The sequence below is a fragment of the Gracilinanus agilis genome, chromosome 6 (genome assembly GCF_016433145.1).
Source record: "Gracilinanus agilis isolate LMUSP501 chromosome 6, AgileGrace, whole genome shotgun sequence".
NCBI lineage: Eukaryota > Metazoa > Chordata > Mammalia > Didelphimorphia > Didelphidae > Gracilinanus > Gracilinanus agilis.
In genome coordinates, this window is record NC_058135.1 from 27,073,057 (window position 1) to 27,097,474 (window position 24,418).

A 24,418-nucleotide genomic window follows, 5' to 3' on the forward strand; every position below is an offset into this window, starting at 1 on the left:
AGGAAGAGAAGGAAGGAAGGAAGGAAGGAAAGAAGGAAAGAGAGAAGGAAGAGAAGGAAGGAAGGAAGGAAGGAAGGAAAGAAGGAAGGATAAAAAGAAGGAAGGAAGGAAAGAAGGAAGGAAGGAAGGAAAGAAGGAAGGAAGGAAAGGTGTGTGTATGTGTGTGTGCATGTGCATTGTTCTTAATTATTTGAAATCATTCAAATTCTCTTATTATTTTTTCCCAAAGCTTCTTTCTGAGTTACAAGGGAAACTTCTAGCTTCTTTAGAGGCTCACCATTCTCAGTTCCAAAGCCCTATTCTAGATCCTTATCTTCCTCATGGAGCTTTCCATAGGACAGTTCCAGTTCCCACCCAGGCACAGAGCGGACACTGGCCTGATCTACTTGCCCAGCCAAAAAGTGAATCTTTACTTGTCCATCCTGGTTCCAGCCCGGCCCTAGATGGAGAGTGTTTATTCTTGCTTCAGTGGACTGCAAATATGAACATCTGTTCCTATTATGAGTCTGGGGGTTTGTGGTGGAAGAAAGTGATTACTTAGCAAGAGGAAATATATTTCATTTGAAAACCACAAGAATATGCTGAGAAATATCATTAAAGGCTGATGAAGGATTTTGGCAATGTTAATGGGGGACTTCTATTCCACTTACAAACACAAACTGAACAAAAGGATACTGGGCAAAAGAAAATTAACTGAAAGAACTTCTTGCATAGACAATGTGTCAATGGAATGTCAGGATTCTGGAGGAGAAATGAAGCCAATACTTTCACAACAGAAGAAAGCAAAGGTGCTTCTTTGCATTTCCTTTGTTGTTCCACTAAGTAGGTCAATCATTTACACGGGCTATTGATCTTTGAATTTTATTACCCAAAGTAAAAAGGGTAAATAATTTTCTCTTCAGAACTCTGGTGCCTTTTAATTGATGCAAACGTAGTTAGCTCCCTAAACATTAAGACATTTAATGAGGTGAGTACTGAATGGAAGAGGAATTTCTCCCTGGGATACCATAGGCCAGAGCACATTCTTGTCCTTATGAAACCCAGGTGTTGACCACTATCTCAGCTGTTCCTGGCAAGTCGTGGATTCTGACGAGGGCTTCTGACTTGACCATTCTTTCATCATACAGTGTCATTTGTTTCTACAATTATTTCCAAATAAACTAGGATGTTTCAAGGTCAAGGGTTTCCAAAGGAGCTTAATAAAACAATGGTTGTCTTTGTATTGGGAAAGAAAGGCTAACCAAAGGAAAGTCTGATGAGGACATTTCACTGGTCTCCAAGTGATTGATATCATGCAATTTAGGGAATACAGAAAATATTGCAAACTGAATCTGGGGATACTAATGCAGTTTTAAGGGAGTTGGGTAGACTCACCATTTTAAGAAGAAGGTTTGCTCCCCTGTTGGAATTGTATTTTGATTGTTTGATCCTTACATTCATTTTCTGCCCCATTCAATAAAGGATTCCTTAGGGTAGCATTAAAGGTTCCTTTCAGCACAGTGTCTCTGAAAACTTTACTTAGCTGTTGGAAAATCAAACATAAGAAAAAATATTAAACAAATGTTGCTCAAATTTCAGAAACTGTTATCTTTAGAAATATATGAAAATATAGCAGAATAATAGTTAAGAGTTTTATTGTTGTATTTTGTCATTATAGCATAATAATTTGAGGAATCCTTCTCATTCTCCAGATTGAATCCTTTATTATAACAAATATATCTAGAAGTGAGTATAATATTCTTCCCTCCATCTCACCTTTCTAAGGAGGGTGATTTGCTCCATCATCTGTTTTCTTGGATCATCATTGGGTTGTCTATTACTTAGCATTCAACTTTTAGTGATATTTTATTTTACACAGTTGTAGTCATTGTATAGAATTTGGTTCTGTTCAACTGATACTATATCAATTCATATAAATATTCCTACATTTCTCTGAATTTATCCCATGCTTTACTTTCACGCTGCATTTTTTCTAGTCAATCTCTACTTGATGGATATCCACTTTGTTTTCAGTATTTTTTTTTAAAACAGAGGGTGTTACTTTAAAAGTTTTAGATTATACTGAACCTTTGTTTCTGTTTTTAATATCCTCGGAATTTATTCATCCAATAAACCTCTAGGTTTTAGGCATATTTGGTTTGATCAAAGAGTTGGAAGAGTTTAGTCACATTATTTATGTAATTCTAAATTATTATCCAGAATGGTGGTATTAATTCACAACTATACCAATAGTATATTAGAGTGTCTATCTTCCCACAATTCCTATAACATTGACTGTTAGCATTTATTATCATCTGATAATTTTCAGAGTATGAGGTAGAATCCATTTCTCTTAAATTTAAGGATTTAGAGCATAATTTTATATGGTTATTTATAGTTTGAGTCCCTCTTTTTGAAAATGGCTTATTATCACACTGAGACCATGTATCTATCAAGAAATAAATATTAATCTGATGCACTTGTGTTAATTCTCCATAAAATCTACATATCAACCTTTTATCAATAATTTAATGCAAACACATTTCTATCTAATTTTCTTTGCATTCTATCTTCAAACTGATTTGAATGCAAAAGCTTTTTAATCGTTTGTAATCAAGATTGTCTACTTTATCTTTTATGACATCCTCTATTCCTTATTGGGTTAAGAATTCTCCCCTTAGGCACTGCTTTGAAAGGCATCTACTATAATTCTCCTCTAAGTTCTGTAACCTTTCATATTAAGGTCACATATACATTTTTCAGTTAGTATTGTCTATGGTATGGAACATTGTTCTAAACCTATTTTTTACTAAGCTATTTTCTAGTGTTCCCAGCAGTTTTTGCATAAAAGTAAATTTTTCCCCAATTAATTTATGCTCTTTGGTTCATCAAATGCACGGCTAGCATCCATCATTCCTTCTAGGTTTTGTTTGTCTTGTCTGGTCAACTAAATTTTCTGTGCTTTTGTTTTCTCTTCAAATAGTACTAAGTAGTTTGATAATATTATTTATAATATAGTTGAGATCTAGTAATGCTATCACCCATTTGCTTATATATTTTTTTTTCCTTTTGGATTCCAGGCCTTCCAATCCATCCAAATAGTTTTGTTGTTTGTTTGTTTTTGGTTTTTGGCTAGTTCTATACAATATCCCCTTAGTCATAGAATTATGTTTCACTAAATCTATAAATTGATTAAGTAATGTTGTCCTTTTGGTTATATGGGATGACCCAATAATGAGTAATAACTGTCTCTCTGATTATTTAAGTCATTATTTCTGTAAGCAGTATTTTATAGTTGTATTTAAATGTATTGGCAAGCTAACTTCCAGTTATAGCTAAGGACATTAGAGAATTACAAATCAACATATTATTTTATATTCAAAGATCAGAATAGAGAAGGCTTTGGGGAGGATATGATATATTTTGTGGGACTTTAAATAACAATTATAATTCAGCAAGCAAATAAAAGGAGGGATAGTATTATTTTAGGCATAGGAAATAACATGTGCAAAGGCTAGGAATATGTGAGAATACAAGGTATATTCAGGGTACAAAGCATGACCATTCTAATGGGTATGGGGAGAAGAATATGAGAGAAGGCTATAAATAGAGAATGGCACCCAGATTGAGGAAGACCTTAATCTAGGGGAGGGAATTTGAATCTAGGTCATATGGAATCAGAAAAGGTTTTTGACCAGAATAGTGACATGATCAGTTAGTAGTATGAAGGATGGAACTAGGAATGAAGGAGATATGAGAAAGGAACACCTTAATGGAAACCATTGCAATATTCCCCAAAAGTGACAATGAGATCCTGCACTCAGGAAGTAACAGTAAGAAAAGAGAGAAATTGACATATGTAAAAAATGTTGCACTGGCATAATCCATTGATATTTATGGTTTAGCCATAAGGAATGAAGGAGAAGAAAGTCATTCACTTCTATCAGGTTTTGGTTGTGGGTCAATGAGATCAGTAGCAGTGCCAAAAATCAAGATAATTACGCAAGAATCATAAATTTAGGGTAGGGTGAAATAATGAGCTTGGTTTTAGACTAGTTAGATTTGAACTGTGAATAGGGAATCCAATTCAATTGAACAAGTAGTGATCAACCATTTTCTATATACCAAACACTATAGGTGAGGTGCCAGGAATACACAGATAAAAGTACCTGCCTTCAAAGAACTTACATTCAAATGGGGAGAGACAACATTTAAGCAGACAAATAAGAGCAATATAATTGGAGGGAGAGTGCCCAAATAATTCAGAAAAGCCTTCCTTTGAGAAATGGCACTAGAGCTGAATATTGAGGGAAACTAATGAATGATAAAGAGCAAGAGGGAGTGCATTATAGATATATGGGACAGCTTGTTCAAAAACATGGAGGTGGCTGATGGAACATCATGTTTCAGAAAAGCAAGTGAGCAATTTAGGGAAAATGTAGGATGTGACCCATAATAATGCCAAATTATTGGAAAGGTATACTGGATCTAGAGTGTAAAGTGTTTTTACATGCCAAACAGGAAATTTAATTTTATCCTGAAGGTAATGTAGAAAAAAAGTGGAGATGTCTTGAAGGCAGCTATAAATTTGGGCTGGAGCTCAGAAGAAAAATCAGGATTGGAGATTTGAGATTCTATGCAGATGCATAGAAGCTAGAGCTTGAAGCTACAGTAATGAATGACATTACTGATAAGAAAAGAGAGCCAACAACCCTGTAAGGTAGGTCATTTTATTCCCTGTTTTATAGATGGTAAAGCTGAGGCGAAGAAATGTTGAATGACTTAGACACACTAACAAGTGTCTGAAGCCAGATGGAACTCGAGTTATCCTGATGCCAAATCCTTCAAAGTATTTTTGAATACATACTCTTAAGTCTTTTGTGTTTTAAGCATTCCTTTTCTAGTATAAGACTATTCTATATCTGGTATTTATTTTGTATATTGCAGACCTTTTCTAGAAAACATTCATTTTAGGAGGGATCCTAGAAATGAAACATATCTAAGTCTTGTTTAAGAGATTTTTCCAGGGCAGGGGCATGATCCGTGGACTTTAAGAAAAGCTTGATTCCTCTATTCCAGGGTCAGCTCTCCCAAGACCATACCCAGATTTACTGGAGCCCAAAGATAGTCCATTGTGGAAGGAGGAATCCTGTGGTCTATGACACTAATACTTGGGGATGACTTCAAAATCACTGATGAGATGGGCAGCAAGAAATATATTTTATAAGCTGTTTGACCACTCAGCTATAAGATATTTTTGTCTCACCTTTTGTCTTCACTGAACAAACTGAAACATTTTTGAAATAGAAACATACCAAACCAAAAATAAACATGGCTACCAGATAAAAGAATTTTCTTGTCCAATACAACAAGAATTTATTAAGCATAATAGAATATGTGAAAGGAGTTGTGTAGGTAGGTTTAATTAGAGCAGAGAGTCTGATGAAGGTTCAGTAAGAAATGTGTGAATTCATTCCTTTAAACATTCACTTAACAAATATATATTATGCTATTTATGGATATCAATGGATAAATGAATTAATGGATAAATAAACTAAGGGCAGATTATATAAAAACCCTGAGACATAGTCAAAGTTTATTATGAGATGAAAGGACCTAGTGGTAGAAAGGCATTATAAATCATAGAATTTAGTTCTTATCTTTAAGATGATTTCAACCAGTCATTTCACTTTACAGAGGAAGAAACTAAGGCCAAGGCAAGTGACTTGCCCAAGAGTATCAGGACTGGGTCTCAAACTAGGACCCTCTTACTTTAAATCATGTATCCTTACCATTACAATATAAAAGAAAAAAAATTCCTTGACAGGGAAATGGCATGATGAAAGTAATTATTTTAGCAGTATCTACTAAGAAGGTATACGTCATCATCATTATCATGTTTTGAAGGACTATCCTCTATGTGCAGCATGGGGATGTCTTGTGGCTTAGAGAGGCAGAATAGACATCTCCTGCCACTGTCTCTAAAGGAAATTTTGTTTCCAGCCAGGAAAGGAAGCCAGAAGTTGGGACCAGAAACAAAACTTATCCATTCTGTTCTCCTGAGAGAAAGAGGCTGCTGGGTTAGAATAACATTTATCTGCACCTTTAGATATTATTAGTCTAAGGAATATGATTTTCAGATTTAAGCTAGCTTCTGTCACTTTCTAATTAGCAGGTCTCCAAACTTTATATCCAGGGGTTGACCCCTTTTCCCACAATGAACACAATAATTGGTAACTAAGAAACCCATTTAACCAAGAGTAAATAGCAATCAGAGAAAGTATACAAAGGAGAATGTAAATCAGACAATCCAGAGTGAAGAGGTTCTCTCACTCGGAGTAATGTAACTCAGGTCATCCAAGAAAGAGAAAAAGACTCCTAAATCTCACTCTAGTGGAAGATCTCCAGAGTCTTTAGTATATTAAGTTGGGGCAGGAACATGTGGAGACTGCCAGTTCCATCCATTTCTTTCCAGAGTCTTGTCCTTCAGCAACCTGAAGTGGGGTTGGCAATGTCCATGTTTACTCTCAAAACCAGAAGCCAGAAAGCCCTAAAAAACCTGAAGACACCTGAAGAGACTCTCCATCTCAAAAACACTGAAAAATTATCTTCTCTCCCACTCTTTTTTTTTTTTAAATTTTTTTTTAAACCCTTAACTTCTGTGTATTGACTTATAGGTGGAAGATTGGTAAGGGTAGGCAATGGGGGTCAAGTGACTTGCCCAGGGTCACACAGCTGGGAAGTGTCTGAGGCCGGATTTGAACCTAGGACCTCCCGTCTCTAGGCCTGGCTCTCAATCCACTGAGCTACCCAGCTGCCCCTTTCTCTCCCACTCTTGCCAACTCTACTCCATCTTTCATATATGTCCAGAACATTGATCTCCATCAATAAGGAGAGCGTGCCATAGCAATGGACTTAGGGACTAGAATTAAAATAACACATAAAATAATAAAACAACAATACTATGTATTATCAGCATTTATATAGCTCTTTAAGGTTGGCAAAGTACTTGATAAATTTTATCTCATTTTATCATCATGATAACCCTGGGATATGGGTGCTAATTATGTATTAATTCCATTTTATAGATGAGAAAACTGAAAAAGACAGATGTCAAGCCCAGGATCATACTACTAGAAGTTAGTAAGTGTCTGAGGCAGAATTTGAACTCAAATTCTTGCTGACTACAGACCCAGGGTTCTATTAAATGGTTTGGAACAAAAGACAGAGCTGGAGACACTGAAGACCAGTTAACAGTCTGGAATCACATCAAATCACTGATTGTTAGAGCTGGAAGGGACCCTGTCCTCCCATCTATTTTATGGATGAGGACAAACTAAGTTTTGGAAAAATTAAGTGACTTGTCTAAGGTCACAGAGCTCTAAGAAATACAAAATTTGGATCTTAAATCCAGCTCTTTTTAGTGCAAATCTAGTGTCTTTTATTGGCTGTCCTTTATTTTTGAAGAGGTCCAATGGCATCATGAAGTGTTGTCTTGACTTGTGAATAAACTGTTTTTAAGTGAGGCAAAATTGTACAAAGTCATCAGCATCACTCTTTTCCAGAGTCATTGAAGTCCAAGTGTGATGCAGTGGGTGATTCTGACTTCTTCCATATCTAGCCAAGCTCTAATAAACTGCAGGACTTCTGACCAACTCAACAGAAAATGGGGGGGGAAAAGATCATATTGCTATTTCTAGACTGTAGATTTGTGTTCACACTGACAGAAATGGGAAAGAGGAACAATTATGGTGAAAAGGAGTCCATTATCTAGAACTGAAGATAAACATATGGTGATGGCCATGTGGTTGACTTCTGTTTTTAGTGAAAATATGTTCCATCTAGGTGCCATTTTCATGTTCTACATTAGGTTTTCATTTTCTAAGGACTACAAAAGACAGTTGTGTCTAGAAGTACTCTGGAATATTTCCATTAACACAGGTAACTTGCTTTCTGATTTTTATTAAGGTTGCTTTCATCTCTTCTAAATGAATCAGAATTTCTTTTTCACATTGGCTATGTACGTTCATTTGTTCAGGGACCAGCATTTGAATTCCTCTTGTACTCTCTGTGAATGGAGTTACTCTGTGATTGGGTTTCTATCACTTTCAGATTTTTACATTTTATTTATTCATTTAAGTGGTTCAAATTCTGTATACATAGAAATATTTTCTAATAAATATTCTTCACTGCAGTTTTAATTTGAAATAGTTAGAAGAGATTAATTTAAATTAACATCTAAAGAATTATTTGCTTCCTTTAGATTATATGTACAGGTTTCTTAAAATTTGTTTTGTGTAAATACTTCTATAATTATAGTGTTAATGTTGTTATACTACATATCATAAATAGATCTATCTATGCTACAAGAATATCTTAAAATACATGTTCAATTTGGGTGTGAAAAGATAATTTAAGAGTCTAAGGAGGTAGCATAGAGTGCGAGGCCTGTAGTCAAGAAGATTCAAGTTCAAATCTAGTCTCAGATGCTTCCCAGCTGTGTGACCCTGGGCAAATCACTTTACACCAATTTACCTAGCCCTTGTACTTTTGTTTTAGAATTGATACTAAGACAGAAAGTAAGGTCTAAAGAAAAAAGTGTCCATTAACATGAAGAGACCATGCCACCATGATCCACCATGATGGCTCCTGACCCGGTTCTAGAGGCCCTTCTTCCACAGAGGTGGGTTGGCGGCACTATAGGTAGTGTGTTCAGGCTTGGAATCAGGATCTTGAGTTCAACTCAAGCTTTCAAGTTCAACACTTACTACTTGTTTGATCCTTGAAAAATCATTTAATCTTTGTCTCAGTTTCCTCAACCGTAAAATGAGGACATTTAAAAAGCATCTATCTCAAAGGGTGATTCTGAGAATCAAGTTAAATAATATTTGTAAAAGTTCTTAGTGTAGTGCCTTATGTGTATTAGGTACTATATAAATACTTATTCCCTTTACTTCCTCACCACCACCTCTTGGCAAGTTCTTCCACATAATCTCCATTTTGGGGAAGGGGCCCAGACGGACCACCCTTGATTCTCCCAAGGCATTATCCCTGCTGCGATGCCTCCTTCCTATTTTAATTTCACCTTTGATGTTGAGTTCCTCAATTAGAATGAAAGATAATTCATAGCAGGTCTTTCTTTTATACGAACATTTGTATCCTGGCTGTTAGTACCAGGCACAAAGTAAGAATTAATAAATGTTTCTTGACCAACACTAAGTGGCCTGGGGCCAAGGCTAGTGTGATCAAAATCAGTCCTAGAAGCAATAATCCAGATAGACTGGCCAGGCGGCCCTGGTGGTGAGGTGGGGCAGCAGGCCATTGTTAGGCAGGCATTACATGCGTTTCTCCAATACCAGTTTCCCCCAATAGGATAAATCAAAAATGTCAAATTTACAAAGGTGCTAAAGGGTTTTGTATACAAATGAAGCTCTCGCTCTCTCTTTTTATTTCTCTCTCTCTCTCTTTCTCTCTCTCTCTTTTATATTCTAGCTAGAGATTTTTTATCTGCCAAACCAGTATTTTGCTGCCCCTCATCCACCATTTTGCACTGCTGTCCATTGGTCTGCATCATATACAGAGAAGATCATATAACTCCTGCTCAAAATCCCTTGGTGGCTCCCTGATACCTTCTCCTTATATAAACTCCATTCTTCTTAGTCTGGCATTCAAGGTCCTTAATAGCTTATTGCCATCTTCCTGTACCTTTCTACATATCTTACACTGTTCACATTTCCCTCTACTCTATGTTCTTCTGAAACAGTCTATCTACCTATCTCTATGTTTATCTATCTATCCATCTATATCTATCTATATCAATCTATCCATTTATCTATCTACTATCTATCCAACCATCCATGCATCCACCTATCCATCTTTCTCTGAATATTTTTCTATCACTATATATACATATGTAAGTATAGATGACAAACTACTTAAACTCTCAGCTTTAGCAATGTTCTAAGACTGTGTTACAGATGAAAAACTGAGTTTCATGTTACAGGAACATGGCCCATAGAGGAATTTTACACAGTGGGAGTTCCCTATACCAATAAAATTATGGTCCTAAACCATTAAAAAGAGAGTGAACGTAACAGAGAAATGCAAAATCTGAAGAGGGGGATAGATCACTTTTGATTTGGAAAAAAGGATGAAAATCAGTGAAGGCTTCTTTGAGATAGTCTTATTAGATGGGTCTTAAAAGATTTTAACAGGCACAGAAACAGAGGGCATTCTAGTAGGTTGAACAAATGTGTGAGAATAAAAAAGCAGGATACAGTAGTTGCAAGTAGATTGTTTCAGAACATAGAGTAGAGGGACATGGGAGCAGTGTGAGATGTGTAGGAAGGTACAGGAAGATGGCAATAGGCTATGGAGGACCTTGAATGCCAGACTAAGAAGAATGGAACTTATATAAGGAGAAAGTATCAGAGAGCCACCAAGGGATTTTGAGCAAGAGTGATATGATCTTCTCTGTATATGATGCAGACCAATGGACAGCAGTGCTAAATGGTGGATGAGGGGCAGCAAGATACTGGTTTGACAATCAGATAAAAAATTTCTAGATAGGTGGCAGTGAGGGGCAGGAAGAGGGAGTAGGTGGTAAATGTAAGAATTGGGGGGAGGGAGGGCCAGGAGGGGTTCAGAAGAAAGTGTAAAAGAATATATCCAAGTTTTTAATTTGAGCCACTAAGGGAACCTGGATATATTAACGAAGACATGATGATGACTGATGCTACCAAGTATTCTCTCTAGAAAGATCCCCAATCTTTGATAAGCCCAACATCAGTGAATCAAAGTTTTCAGAGAATTCAAATAATATCATTTTGGTGACTGGTCAAGAACACTCTCTACCAATACAGATAAGCAACTTCTTTATAACTTATAGTCTGAGAAAGTGGTCTAAGGCACTACAAGTCAAGTGACTTTCCCAAAGTCCTATATCCAATATGTGCCAGTGGAGGGACGTGAACCTTTTCACACCAATACCAGCTTCACAGTCACTGTGGTAGACTGTCTCAGTATAAGTATAATTCACAAAAGAGCAAGGAGAATGAGCTATTTAAAATCAATATAAATTGTTATTCTATAATAAAAAATACTTTTCCTCTCTTTTGAGAGGATGAGACTAGAGATTGTTTCATGCATTCATCAAGGCTATATGTGGAATAACAGAGTAATAATGAAAGTTTTTAATGGCATTTGAAATAGATTCTGCAACCCTGAAACTGGTATATCTATTCCATGAAACACAAAAATGGTTAACATTTTAGTGACATTTTAAAAAGTTCACAACATTCAAAAGAAATACTAAGCCTAAAGAATGGAAAATGAATAACTCGATAGTTATTCATTGCTCGTATCCCTTTTTCTGTCAGAGTATCAAACTTAGCTAACCTAGACTTTGAGAAAAAAATCTTGCAATCTATAATATATTGAGAGCTCTGGAGACAACATATCAAAGTATAATTCACTAACTATGATATATTTAGATTTTTCAAATTTTTTAAATCCACAATATGGCCTCCTATAGGGGCTATTCCTTAGGGCATGCACAGATTCTTTGGCTGGATATGGTGGGCCACATAGATGTTGGGGAAGCCTACCTCCAACCCTCTGCTAAAAGCACTTGATGATATAGCATGACATGAAAGATACCCAAGGGACCCATTGGCCTGCTTGGGGAAGAGGTCATTTCTAGCTGGCATTCTCTTGACTGACTTTTTAGGAGGTAAAATGTATTTTCAGGGAATGGCAAAGGTCAGTCCTTCTTTACTTGATGGCATGATGACCACACTGCTGCTTATCATACAGAGCTTGAACTTAATAAAAGTGGGCTTGATGAGAGGACCTTGGCTAATCTGACCCTTTGTATGTTTGGCCTTTCCTGATCTTTAATGAAAAATACCCCCAAAAGGGACATGTCCTGAGGACTTTGAAAGCTTGGAAGATCTAGAAGTCCCATCTTGGAGCTGAATGATAGTAGGTAATCCTAGTAATAGTAGTTGGTGACAGGGGAAGCTTCTGTATTAGAATTGACCAGATTTGCCTTTTCAACAGTAAATGGGTGTCAGGTATTAGCCAAGCCAAAATGAAATATAAAATTAGTAATTAAGTCAAGTTGAAAAGCAGCTAAGTTAACAAGTATTGATTAAGCACCAGACTTTGTGGTAAGTGTTGGGATACCAAAAAAAAAATAGTCCCTGTTTGCAAGAAACTCATAATTAACAACCTAATGGACTTAACTACTAGTTTTAATGAACCTAATCCCTCTAATTAGAAGTCAGGCTCTCCTAGCAATGGTCCACAAACACATGGTTAGGTACAGGCTTGAAGCAGATACACTACCCCCTGCACTCCCAGAGATGGTTCCTTTAAGTTACACATGGTTAATATTTTCTTTTATATTTTCCCAATCACAAGAAAAATCATCTTCGTTTTTCATATAAAAACGTAAGAATAGCATTTTCAGTCGATGTCTCCATACCAAATACTCTTGACTTCCAAAATTCTTGGAATGAAAAGCTTTCCAAATATAGAGATTTAGCACAGAAGATAAAAATTGCAAGGGAACAGGATGAACTGCAGGGATTACATCCGTGTTGTCCTGTTTTCTATTGGAATTGTACCAAGGATGCTTTTAGTAAGCCAACAGGAAGATGAGCTTACATACTAATACTTGTTCTGCTTCAATAAGCAGTCATTTTAACTCTACATCCATAGAGTACTAAATAAAAGGGAAAAAATTAAACAAAAACACAGGATAGCAACTTGTTCAGTACTGTTTGTAACTGAAACCTGTTGAAAAAAATGAGAATGAGATGACCCAAATAATAGCTAGCATTTAAGTACCACTTTAGAGTTGGCAAAGCACTTTACAGACATTATCTGATTTGATCTTTGAAATTGTCCTGTGAGACTAATTCAAGTTATTTAGATTAAAGGACAATAAAAAGGAATAGAGCCAAAAGATTACTCTCTAAGATTTTTGGTGCTATATATGCCTTTATCTAATCACTTAGCCTTATTCAGTTGGAAGGTGCCTAGTGTAACTGCAGCATTGCATGTGAATGTCTAAGAGCAGGAAAAGGATGCTTCTTTCACAATTTTATATGCTTAAAGAGCAGGCAATCTAGGGGAGGAAACTTCCCTCTTCAAAGGAACTTGCTGGGATCCTTTCTGATATTCATGCAGTCTTTGTGCTAGGTGCACCCTCAAATGTATTCACAGTGTAAGTGATTTGGAAAAGCTATTAAAAATGAGACCAAAGTCTTAACAGATTACACTAAAAATAGAAGTAGATAGAAGGAATGAGAAAATACAACCAGGTTAAAAAAGATTGAGGCTGGTTAGGTGACTGGGTCAGGAGATAAATGTAAGTTCACAGTAGACAAATGCAAAATAATTAGATTGGGAGCCAGGAACCCTGCCAGAGAATCTATGCTAAATGAAAACCATCAAACATTTTGAAGGGGGAAAAAAGAATGTGAGCTTTGGCTGGAAAAGTTATAGAAACCATTATTTCAGGTTTTGTTTTGTTTTAAAAGTAACAATAGCAAGTTATATAGGCCAAGAGCCTGCATATGTAAAATGGTGATATTTTACTGGAATACTATGTAGAAGATGTGTTTGAGAAAATGAGACTGAAACAAAGAAAAAAAGAGACAAAATATAGGAAGTTAGGAAGAACTGGGTTTAAATCTCATCTCTGATACTTACTAGCGGTATGACCCTAGGCAAGTCACTTAACCCTGTCTACCTGAGTTTCCTCATCTGTAAAATAAGCTGAACAAAGAAATGTTCAAGGAAATGGCAAACTATTCCAATATTTTTACCAAGAAAACTCCAAATGGAGGCATGAAGAGTTGGACAGGACCAAAAATGACTAAATGGGATTCCTTATAACTCTAAATCTCTGATCCTATGAAATCTTATGGATCCTTCTTAAACAAAGAAGAATGTATTCCAGCTTGATGAATTTTCTTAAAAAATCATTCTATAGAATCTTCCACATTATCACAAAAAAGCTTTACAAAAAGTTAAGGGTGACAAATGTAATTTATTGTTCGAAGAGTCTCTGAGCAGATCCTACATCAAGACTGACAGACAGAATATCAGTCTTACCTCTAAGGGCTCCATGTGACCCATAACGACCAACTTGGAGCCTGAAAATCAAGTGGAATGAACCAAAGGACCAAAGGAAACACTGAGACAGAGATTATTGAATCTGGAGTCTGGCCTATTCCTGAAGCTCTGTCATTCTAAAATTTTTCTAAAATGAAGGAATAATTATTGAAAGTTAGAAGGTACATAAGGTATTAATTCCAAAATATTTAAAGTATATTTATTTTTAATAATTTTATTGGAACAACCATTGTATTTTTATTAATTATGAGGTCTAAAGCTAAGCAAATTGCTTTAATTTTCAAATATTGATTTTATTTTATTTTTTACATTCTTTTTTCCCTTTTTGTTAATTTTTTTTGTTTTTAATTTTTTAATTTTAAAAATATATATTTTTTAACCCTTGTATTTCGGTGTATTGTCTCATAGGTGGAAGATTGGTAAGGGTGGGCAATGGGGGTCAAGTGACTTGCCCAGGGTCACACAGCTGGGAAGTGGCTGAGGCCGGGTTTGAACCTAGGACCTCCCGTCTCTAGGCCTGACTCTCACTCCATTGAGCTACCCAGCTGCCCCTTTAAAAATATTTTTAAATGGTAACATGATTCATTTTCTCTCCCTCCCCTTTTTCCTACCCCCTCCTGGAGCTGATAAGCAAATCCTTAAATATTTGTTTTAAATCATTGAGGAATTGAGTCATTAAGTCACAAGGGAGGGGAAGATATCTAGGACTTAATAAATAAACTTAATAAGCCTTTTTACTCCAAATCCAGGTGAGTAAGGAGATCATCAATAGTTCCCATTGTCAATGAGTATATCCTTATCTATATAAAATTTTTATGAGAATGAAAATATAGGTTTCAAAAAATATTTTATACTAGTAAGGAACATGTCAGTTTTCACAAAGGAGATTGAACTGTATCTTTACCAATTGATGATTTATCTGAAAAATGTAGAAAAATACAAGATCTGTGCATATTGCTTAGAATGTGTTATACAATATGGTTATAAGGTGATAATACATATTGTTTGTTAACTACAAAAAATAGACATGATCTAATAATGCCTGACACACAGCATGTGTGTAATAAATTCTTATTGACTGACTAAACAAGTTATCTCCCATGTATACATGAAAACAATGTATGGTTCTTTAAAGATGTCAATCTAAAGATGCAGACTAAAAGTGATGACCTTTTTCAGTGATCCTCTGATCATTTATATTAGGTATAAAATAAAGAGCTGTATGATCACCAAAAGCGTTTGCCCTTGTCAAGGAAAAGATTCAGCCCAGAGTTCTAATTTAAAAGGAAATAACATATAGATGGTAAAATCTCAAATTTCAATATCTGACTATTGAATTCCAGGACACTGCAGAAGCTCCTAGATGATATCCACAGGCACTCAAATAGTGGTTAAGAGATGGCCCACCAATCCACATAAGAAAAGATAAAGTGAATGAAGAATTCCAATTGCTCAGATTAAGACATGCAGTTAGAAGGACTGTCTCCTGAGCTCATCCTTCAGTATATATTATACATTCTTGCCGCCTTACCAGACAGGAAGAATCCTGATATGAAAAAAAATATATATATTTGGAGAGGTTTGAAATTTCTTCAAAGAGCTCTACAATTAAAAAAAAGACATTCTCTCTTCCTTTCTCTCTATATAACACCTAATATATTCATGTATATGGACATATATATTATATATACATATACATTTATATGTAGAGAGAGAGAAGAGAGAGGGGAGGGAGGAGGAGGAGAGGAAGGAGGGATGGAAAGAGATACAGAGACAAAGAGGAGGGAGGGAGGGAGAGACAGAGAGAGACAGAGATAAGGGGAAGGAGGGAAGGAGGGAGGGAAGGAAAGAGAGAGACAGAGATGGGGGAAGGAGAGAGAGAGAGAGAGAGAGAGAGAGAGAGAGAGAGAGAGAGAGAGACAGAGAGAGAGAAACAGAGAGAGAGAGAGAGAGAAGAAGGGGAGGAAGGAAGGGAGGAGAGACAGAGAAAGAGAGAGAGGGAGGAAGGAAGGGAGGGAGAGAAATAAAGAATTCCAATTGCCCAGATTATAACATGGAGTGAGATGGTCTCATTCTTCAGTAGTTACTACACACACTTACAGCCCCCTACAACCAGATAACTAGAATGAAAAAGTTAGGCTAGATAGAGTCCAGAGCCTTAGTGTAGTTTTAATCTTACTGGGGGAGACAATATATAAATTAAAGTTTCACTTCGGGGCTGATGACAAAGCCCAGGGACTATAAAGTGGCATCAGTAGGTCAGAGGATAGTGCCCAGGGATCTAGAAGGTGCCATTCAAAATTGTGGGTTACTGAAAGGACAGTGGGGCAAATAGGCTATAGCACACTTACAATGACAGATTGCATGTAAAACAATATTATAAACATCATCAGAGATAACTCAGAAGAAGAAGAAGAAGTCTCTTGTGAGGCAGGAGTGACAGATTAAATGAGGAGTGATGGACAGGTGGAATAAAGCCAATCATGATAGTTTTCTGTACCAAATTTGACAACAAAGGTGTATTTTTTAAACCCTTACTGTCTCTCTTAGTAGCAACTCTAAGACAAAAGGGAAAGGACTAGGCTGTCACATAGCTAGGAAATGTCTGAGGCCAAATTTGAACCCAGTTCCTCCTGATCTCAGGCCTGATGCTCTCTCCAATACACTATGTAGTTGCCCCTAGTAGTGTATTTTCTAAACTTTTTTTGACTCTTAGTTTCCTTATTTTTAAAATGGGGGAACAATACCTTCATTAACTTACAGAATTGTTTTGAAGATCTAAGGTGAATATTTATAAAATTACTATTGTTATTGTTACTAGGATTGTTAGATGCACATATAATGTTTGTTTCAGACATCCTTGAGGTTAAAAGGAGTAAAAGTTTGCATGAGAAATGTATGTATAATCCTTTGTCCATTTTCTAAACATTTCTCCTGGACACCAGGGAATTTCAACCTTCTGGAAAACTTAACTAAAACATAAAGAAAGAAGATTCAAAATTGTAGAAAGGACATTGGAGCAAATAGGCTACAGCACACTTAGAATGTTGGATTGCATATAAAACAATATTATAAAGCATCATCAGAAATAAACATAATTCAAAAGAGAGATAGGTTTTTTTATGAGGCGAGAGAGAGAGAGAGAGAGAGAGAGAGAGAGAGAGAGAGAGAGAGAGAGAAAGAGAGAGAGAGAGAATGAGGAGTGATGGACAAGTAAAATAATGTAGCAGTATCCAAGTATCACTTAGATTCCCAAAGTGGGCACCACCACCCCCTGGTGGGTGCTGCAGTGATCCAGGGGGGTGGTGATGGCCACAGATACATTTATCTTTCCTCTTAATTGCTATTAAAATAAAAACATTAATTTCCAGGGGTGCTAAGTAACATTTTTTCTGGAAAGGGGGCGGTAGGCCAAAAAAGTTTGGGAACCACTGACTTAGAGTAAGGCTTCCATAATGTTAGGTAGATGCTATGTGGAGTATTCACCATCAGACATGGATAAATGGGTTGCATGTGATGAAAAGAGGTAGATGGGTTTTAATCTGTGCTACAGGAGGGACTATGCCATGCAGCTTCATTTATCTCTTAAAATATAAGTGAAATGAGAATATTAGCTCTCTGTACATTATTCTATCTCCCTTCATTGAATTGTGTGAATGTCCTCTCATACAGTTCCCTCATTCTCCCTGCCATTCCCTGGAAACGTCATTCCCAAACAAAATCTTCACCATTTTCCTTTTTTTGGAGGTTGTTCCAATGTGGTTTGCCATTAATGCTGTATGCACCTTTCTACAAGTACTGTATTTATATATGACAAAATTTTCAATAAAGATATAACTTGTGGCTGACCATCTGAATAGCTTCCTCAAATCTACTGAATCTCCTCACTAATCATGTCTTTGCCACTGTAGATTATAGGTCAAATAGGGCTTTTAGCTACATCTACAATGATGGGAGAAAAATAATCTTCAGCTTCTATTGAACTAATCAGGGCAACAAGTGATATCAGCATAAAAGACAGCTTTTAATTTGCTCCCATTAAAAATGTATGAAACACCTAAAAGACACATGGTTCAGGTAGCACGATTCTTCTCCAACTTTTCTGATTTCCACCTTTCGCTGTGACACTCTGCACAGTCTGCACTGTTTAGGTTTGGTCTCTTCTCAAAGGAGGTGCTAGAGAGGCAGCCCCCTGATATTTGAGTGACTCTCACTCTCTTTCACCACATGAAGACTAGGTTTATAGCATTACCTTCAAAAGGCTGAAACTCCACTTCAAATGCCTCTATTTTCACTCCATCACTGGTATCACCCAAATAGAAATGCAGGCCACTAAACTATTTATAAGGATCATCATGAACTGAATATTGACTTAGAAAACCTCAAATTAACATTACTTATGTTTTATTGTATTTTCTTCATTTTATTAAAATATTCCCAATTACCTCTTAATCTAGTTCAGGTTTATACTGGGGAATGTTTCCAGAAAATAGGGCTGGTAGGCATCTTCTCTAATCCCTCCAGACTACATCATGGAATCTCCAGTTAAATTCAACATATACTGTCAAACTGATATTAAACAGATCTTCAGTGATATAAATGTGTGTTATAGCTAGTATTTTTGAAAATTCACCTTCCTAACAGATAACTGTTAGGTTTTTCTGCTTTAGTAACAGTGTGATAATTTCGACTGTAATAATTTTAAAACAAAATGTTCATACTTCTTTTTTTCAACAACTAAAGAGATTGAATCTTCTTAATTACCTTTGTATCTGCCCTAGTAGCTGGTAAAATGCTTTGAACATAATAGATAATTAGAAAATGGTTGCTGGGTGAAAAGAATGAGTCATTTTACTGGAAAGAATAAGGATCCAGAATTACTATGGCCATTTTTAGCTTCTTTTAGAATGAATTAAGTTTGATACTGAAATGAATAATATTAGGAATGGATAGAAGTGTGTGAATCAAAATAGTAAAAACTGACAACGTATATTAGGATACATGAGAAAAGTTTAAAAGTTTGAGGGGGGTTTTTTTGGCCTTGGTTTGTTTCCTTTTGTACCCACTTAACAGGGAAATTCTGTATTAATGTGAACTAGATAAGAACAGAAACTGAGAAATAACAAAATTATTTCATGGTTCAAACAAATCTATAGATGACATTTAGAATATTTCAGCACCAGAGAAACCACTGCAACTCCAAAACAGTTAAGACAGTATTTGGATGTTTTATTTCAGGGCTGAATTCATTTCATCCCAAGAAGAAATGACCAAAACAATACTAGATTCTAAGCTTTCAAGTGAAATTCTTTTTTTTTAATCAGCAATTATTTGATTAATGTTTGAGTTCTAAATAAATTCCCTGAGGTATTTTATCCCCAAACATATCATGGTTCAAATATCCATTTATTATTAGATAGGGATACATCTAGCAATGGGAAATTTTAGCTCTCTGGATTCATGCTACAATTTTGTTCAAATGAATCAAGTAAATAAAGTAATTAGGCTAAAAAAAACTTTAGAAGTATGAGATCCTTATAGAAATAGAATCTGACGGGCTGTTTGTTACCTTACTGAGTGTAGTAGAATGATATAATAATTGCAGCTTAGCTTTTTAGCCAAATAAGATATTTTAAACATATAAAAAGAAATCCCAATTAATTTTCCTGCTCCTGCTCTCATCTTTTCTTTCACCTACTGCTATTTGTTATTCACCCATTTCAGTCACACTTTACTCTTTGTGACCCCATTTGGGGTTTTTCTTGGCAAAGATACTAGAGTGGTTTCCAATTCTTTCTATAAGCTCATTTTATAGATGAGGAAAGAATGGGGGGAAAAAGGATTAAATGACTTGCCCAGGGTCATATAGCTAGTAAATGTCTGAGGTCAGATTTGAATTCCCAAAGACGAATTCCTGACTCCAGGACTGGTACACTAGCCACTTTGTCACTAGCTGCCACTTACCTATTGCAATCATTTTAGTGTTCAGGATCACTTTGCAGGGGTGGTGGCTCATCGATACTGAATGTTGCAATTAGACAAAGGGGTTCACTTGACCTCTGAGATGGGAAAGTATTTCAAAATGCATGTCCACATTCCTGAGAAACCTTCCAAATCTTCCCTGAAATCTATTTTGAAAGTCATAGGATCACAATTTCATGTGAAAATGAATACTCATTAAATAAAATGATCCAAAAGTAAAAAATATGACAACCTTGATTTGTAAAATTAGAAATAGGTATTTAGAAACCTGTGAAATAGGTGGAATTTTACTAATAAAAAAAAGCATGACAGAATTGTTGAAACTTCCTACACTAAATGTTACCAAGTAAAATTTCCATAGTTAATCATGACTTATCTCCCTTAGTCCAGCCTAAATACCTCTTTAATCCCTCAACACCAAGGAAAATATATATGTATACACATATACATATGTATCTATACATACATATCTATATACGTGGGTAAATACATATGTTTAGGTCTATATAGGTATAAGTAATTATGTAGTACCTAATAATCAGGATATAAAATTACCACTTCAAAGGACCCTAGAGAATATTTAATGTAAGTCCCTCATTTTACTGACAAGGAAACCAAGCCTACACCAAGAAGTATAATTATAACTTATGTTTTAATTCCAAGCCAAGCTTCACAAAATATCCCCTGAAACAAGTACTAGAATCCATGGGAAGTAGGGGCAATGGACAGGCATAAAGAGATAATCTGGGCCAGGCTGAAAAGTTTACCCAGGATTTAGCTGTCATGGAAGGAAGCACAAGAGGTAAGCAGGTGCCATCCAGTAGCTTCCTCCTTTAACTAACTATTTTCCCTTACTAGGTGCTAAATTGTGTTTTTTTGTTTTCTAAGCTGCTGAAGGCTTCACATGTTGTCTTTAATTTCAAAAAGTCAGTTCACTAGTTCAGGGACCTGGACATTCTGCCTTGGATTTGACTCTATGTTCTGGATTAGGTTTGATGTAAAGCCAATCCCCTGTTATTTTGGATTCAAAGTCAGAGTAAAATTGAGACACTACCAGGTAAATGATTATCAAGAAGAAATTTAGTTAGCCATAGCAGAAACAAGGATGAGCATCAAGAATCCTTTTAGTTCATTCAGTTGAACAAACCTTCCATGTCTGTCTTGATGAGAACTTGGCTCTCCTGGTGGCTGCTTTGTATGTTTGGAATAAGAGAGTGACTTTGACCTGAAGCTCCATTTTTCAGAGGCACCCAAGGGTCTGGGAATGTCACAATACCTTTTATGGTAAACAGCCAATGACAACCAACTAGCCTAAATTGCATGGAAGGGAGGGCTTATGATATTGCACCTACCATATACTCTACCAAAAGGGAGAAGGAAGAAATTACCATTTGCTTTCTACTATTATTTTCATATGGGAAAATTGGAAAGAAGTTTGGCAGAAATTAGGTATAGACCAATATCTTGTATCATTCACTAAGATAAGAGCAAAACAGATACATGATCTAGATCTAAACAGGAGATATCATAAGTAAATCAAAAGAACAATGAATATATTACCTATCACATTCATGGTGAGGAAAGGAATTTATGAATCAATAAGAGAAAATTCAGAAATGTAAAATAGATAATTTTGAGCACATTAAATTGAGAGGTTTTGTACAAATAAAACAAATGTTGCCAAGATTAGAAAGAAAGTAGAAAATTGGGGGGGGGGCGGATTCATAGATCTCAGCTGGAAGTCCCATATCTAAAATATAGAGAGAACTTTGTCAAATTTATACAAATACGGGCCATATCCCAATTGATAAATGAGTAAAAGATATGAACAGATAATTTCCAATGAAGAAATAAAAGCCATATATATGTATATAAAAATGTTCTAAATCACTATTGATTAGAGAAATGCCAATCAAAACAATTTTGAGGTATCATCTCACACTCATCAGATTAACTAAAAGGATAAAAGGACAAAATGACAAATGCTGGAGGGAATGTTGAAAAATGGGGACACTAATACACTGTCGATAGAACTGCAAACTGTTCCAACCATTTTGAAGAACAGTTTGGAATTATACTCAGAGAGTTATAAAACTGTGTATATTTTTGCTGATTTCCTAAAGAGATCAGAGAAAGAGAAAAAGAACCCATATGTTCCAAAATATCTATAGAAATTCTCCTTGTAGTAGCAACAAATTGGAAATTACGGAAATGCCCTCCAATTGGGGAATAGCTAAACAAATCGTTGTATATGATTGTGATGGAATAGTACTATGTCATAGAAAACATAGAGGAGGCTAAATTTTTAAAAAGTTAGAAAGAACTATCCAGGAGGATGAGTAGAATAAAAAAATCATACATAGCTACAGAATTAATAGTTGAAAAATATATTGTGTATTTATTATTATTACTCTAGAGAGTGAAGTAAAAAGTAAAAATATGAAAGACATAATTTGTGGCTCAGTGGATTGTAAACCAGGCCCCAGAGATGGGAGGTCCTGGGTTCAAAATTTGGCTTCAGACACTTCCTACTTGTGTAAAGCAACTGTCCTGGACCAAAAAATAAAAAAGTGGGGGGGAGGTGTGCAAAAGTGACCTGAGCAAGTCACTTAACCCCAGTGGTCTAGCCCTTAACTGCTCTTCTGACTTGGAATCAATATCCAGTATTGATTCTAAGATGCAAGGTAAGGGTTTAAAAAAAGACATAATTTGTATGAACATGTCCGTGATACAGGGAGGTGAGAAGAGGGCTGGGACACTTTTGGATAAATTATATCAATAATAATTTTTTAATTAAAAATATATTCATATGTAACCAATGGCTGAAAGGCTATTTGCATGATTCTCCTTAATAGTGGAGACTGATTACTTAGTGGTCCCCTTAATGTAGGAGGGAGTTGATGAGAGCTTAGAAATATTCTGACTTCTAGAGAAGAGACCCTAAAGGAAGAGAAAGATTCTGGAAGTCTTTATAGGAAGAAAACAAGGAATAAATCAGCATGTGAAAGAGCTGGTATCCTGATTCCTGAGTCTCTGATTTCCATTTTTTTATACATCGGGACAAATGAGTGCATTAGCTTTTCAGCATATGGGTTGATTGTAAAATTAACATTTGGTGAGAAGAGAATTGAACCTTGGATAAACAGCTTGGGATACTTCTTCCTCGCTGAGGAATAGTGATCAAGTGCTCAACTTGAACCTAAAAAATATTTTCCCTACACTAACAAATATTTAAAGGAGCCAACTGATAGATAAAGAGGCCAGTCTCTGTCCCTAACCTCTGGAATCCAAGCCTCTATTGGAGAGGTATAGAGGAGACACTGGAGATATCTATTCTTGCCTCCATGTGAGTCTCATCTAGACTGACCAAAGGACACACATAGCCATATAGACAAGAACACCGTAGTTACAACTTACACGTATATTTGGCCAGTTGCTCTTCAAAAGAAAACAGTTTATTAAAGTCATTCATTCTTACAAAAAGACCACATAAGTGTAACAGTAACACATTTTGGAAACACAGATTTCCTAAATTATATCATACAAATTTATTTAGTATAAACTTGTTATTTCACTTTGATATCTTTGAAACCAAGGCTTTGGACTGGGAAAATTAAAAATTCCTTTCCATCTCTAAATCTGTGTCCCTATGATTATGATTAGTAAATATAGAAAATATAGAAAATATTATGGTTCTTGTGAGGAAAAGTAAAATACATTAAGGAATGTTTAGCTTTGATAAAGTTTAACACAGTGCCTGGCACATAGTAAATACTATTAATAATAATTTTATTATTAAAACCTAATTAATTACATCAAAGATCCCTAGAGAATGACCAAATAATTCTGACAAACAATAAACTCTAAACAGCTGCTATATGTAAAACATTGTACAAGGAGGAATGGAAAATATAAATAAATATAAGCATAGCAGTTGGGACATAATAGGTGCTTGTTGGTTAAAAGATAGAAAATATTTGACTGAAAAATATCCTGAATATTCATGGTAATGAAACATTGACTAATTTATGAATCACTACAAATTATAAAAAAACATTTCTGTGTGCACACACGTTTGTTAAATGTCTTACCAGACTACTTTCATTTCACAAGAGACTGAAATGCAGTCAAACTCAAGACAAGCACTCTGTAGTTTTAAATTGTGCCTGTTCTCAGAGGACCTGCCATCACAGAATGAGTAAGGAGCAAGGGATAATGGAGGAGATGAGATTAAGGCAGAATGATTGATGAATCCTTTTATGGAATCCAGTGTGGTCTTCTGCATAGCTAGCAGGTTCTGCTTTGGGGCAAA

The 24,418-nt window shown here is 35.7% G+C and overlaps 1 protein-coding gene across 1 annotated transcript in view; it reads right to left on the reverse strand.

Annotated features, from left to right (window-relative positions):
• Positions 1-1,378: 1,378 nt before the first annotated feature.
• The window catches only part of STPG2 (sperm tail PG-rich repeat containing 2), a 624,910-nt gene continuing 601,870 nt past the window's right edge, over positions 1,379-24,418 (reverse strand). The window contains exon 13 of the mRNA XM_044681589.1: positions 1,379-1,522. Within this exon, the coding sequence (XP_044537524.1) occupies positions 1,379-1,522 (144 nt within the window). The remainder of the gene's footprint in view (positions 1,523-24,418) is intronic.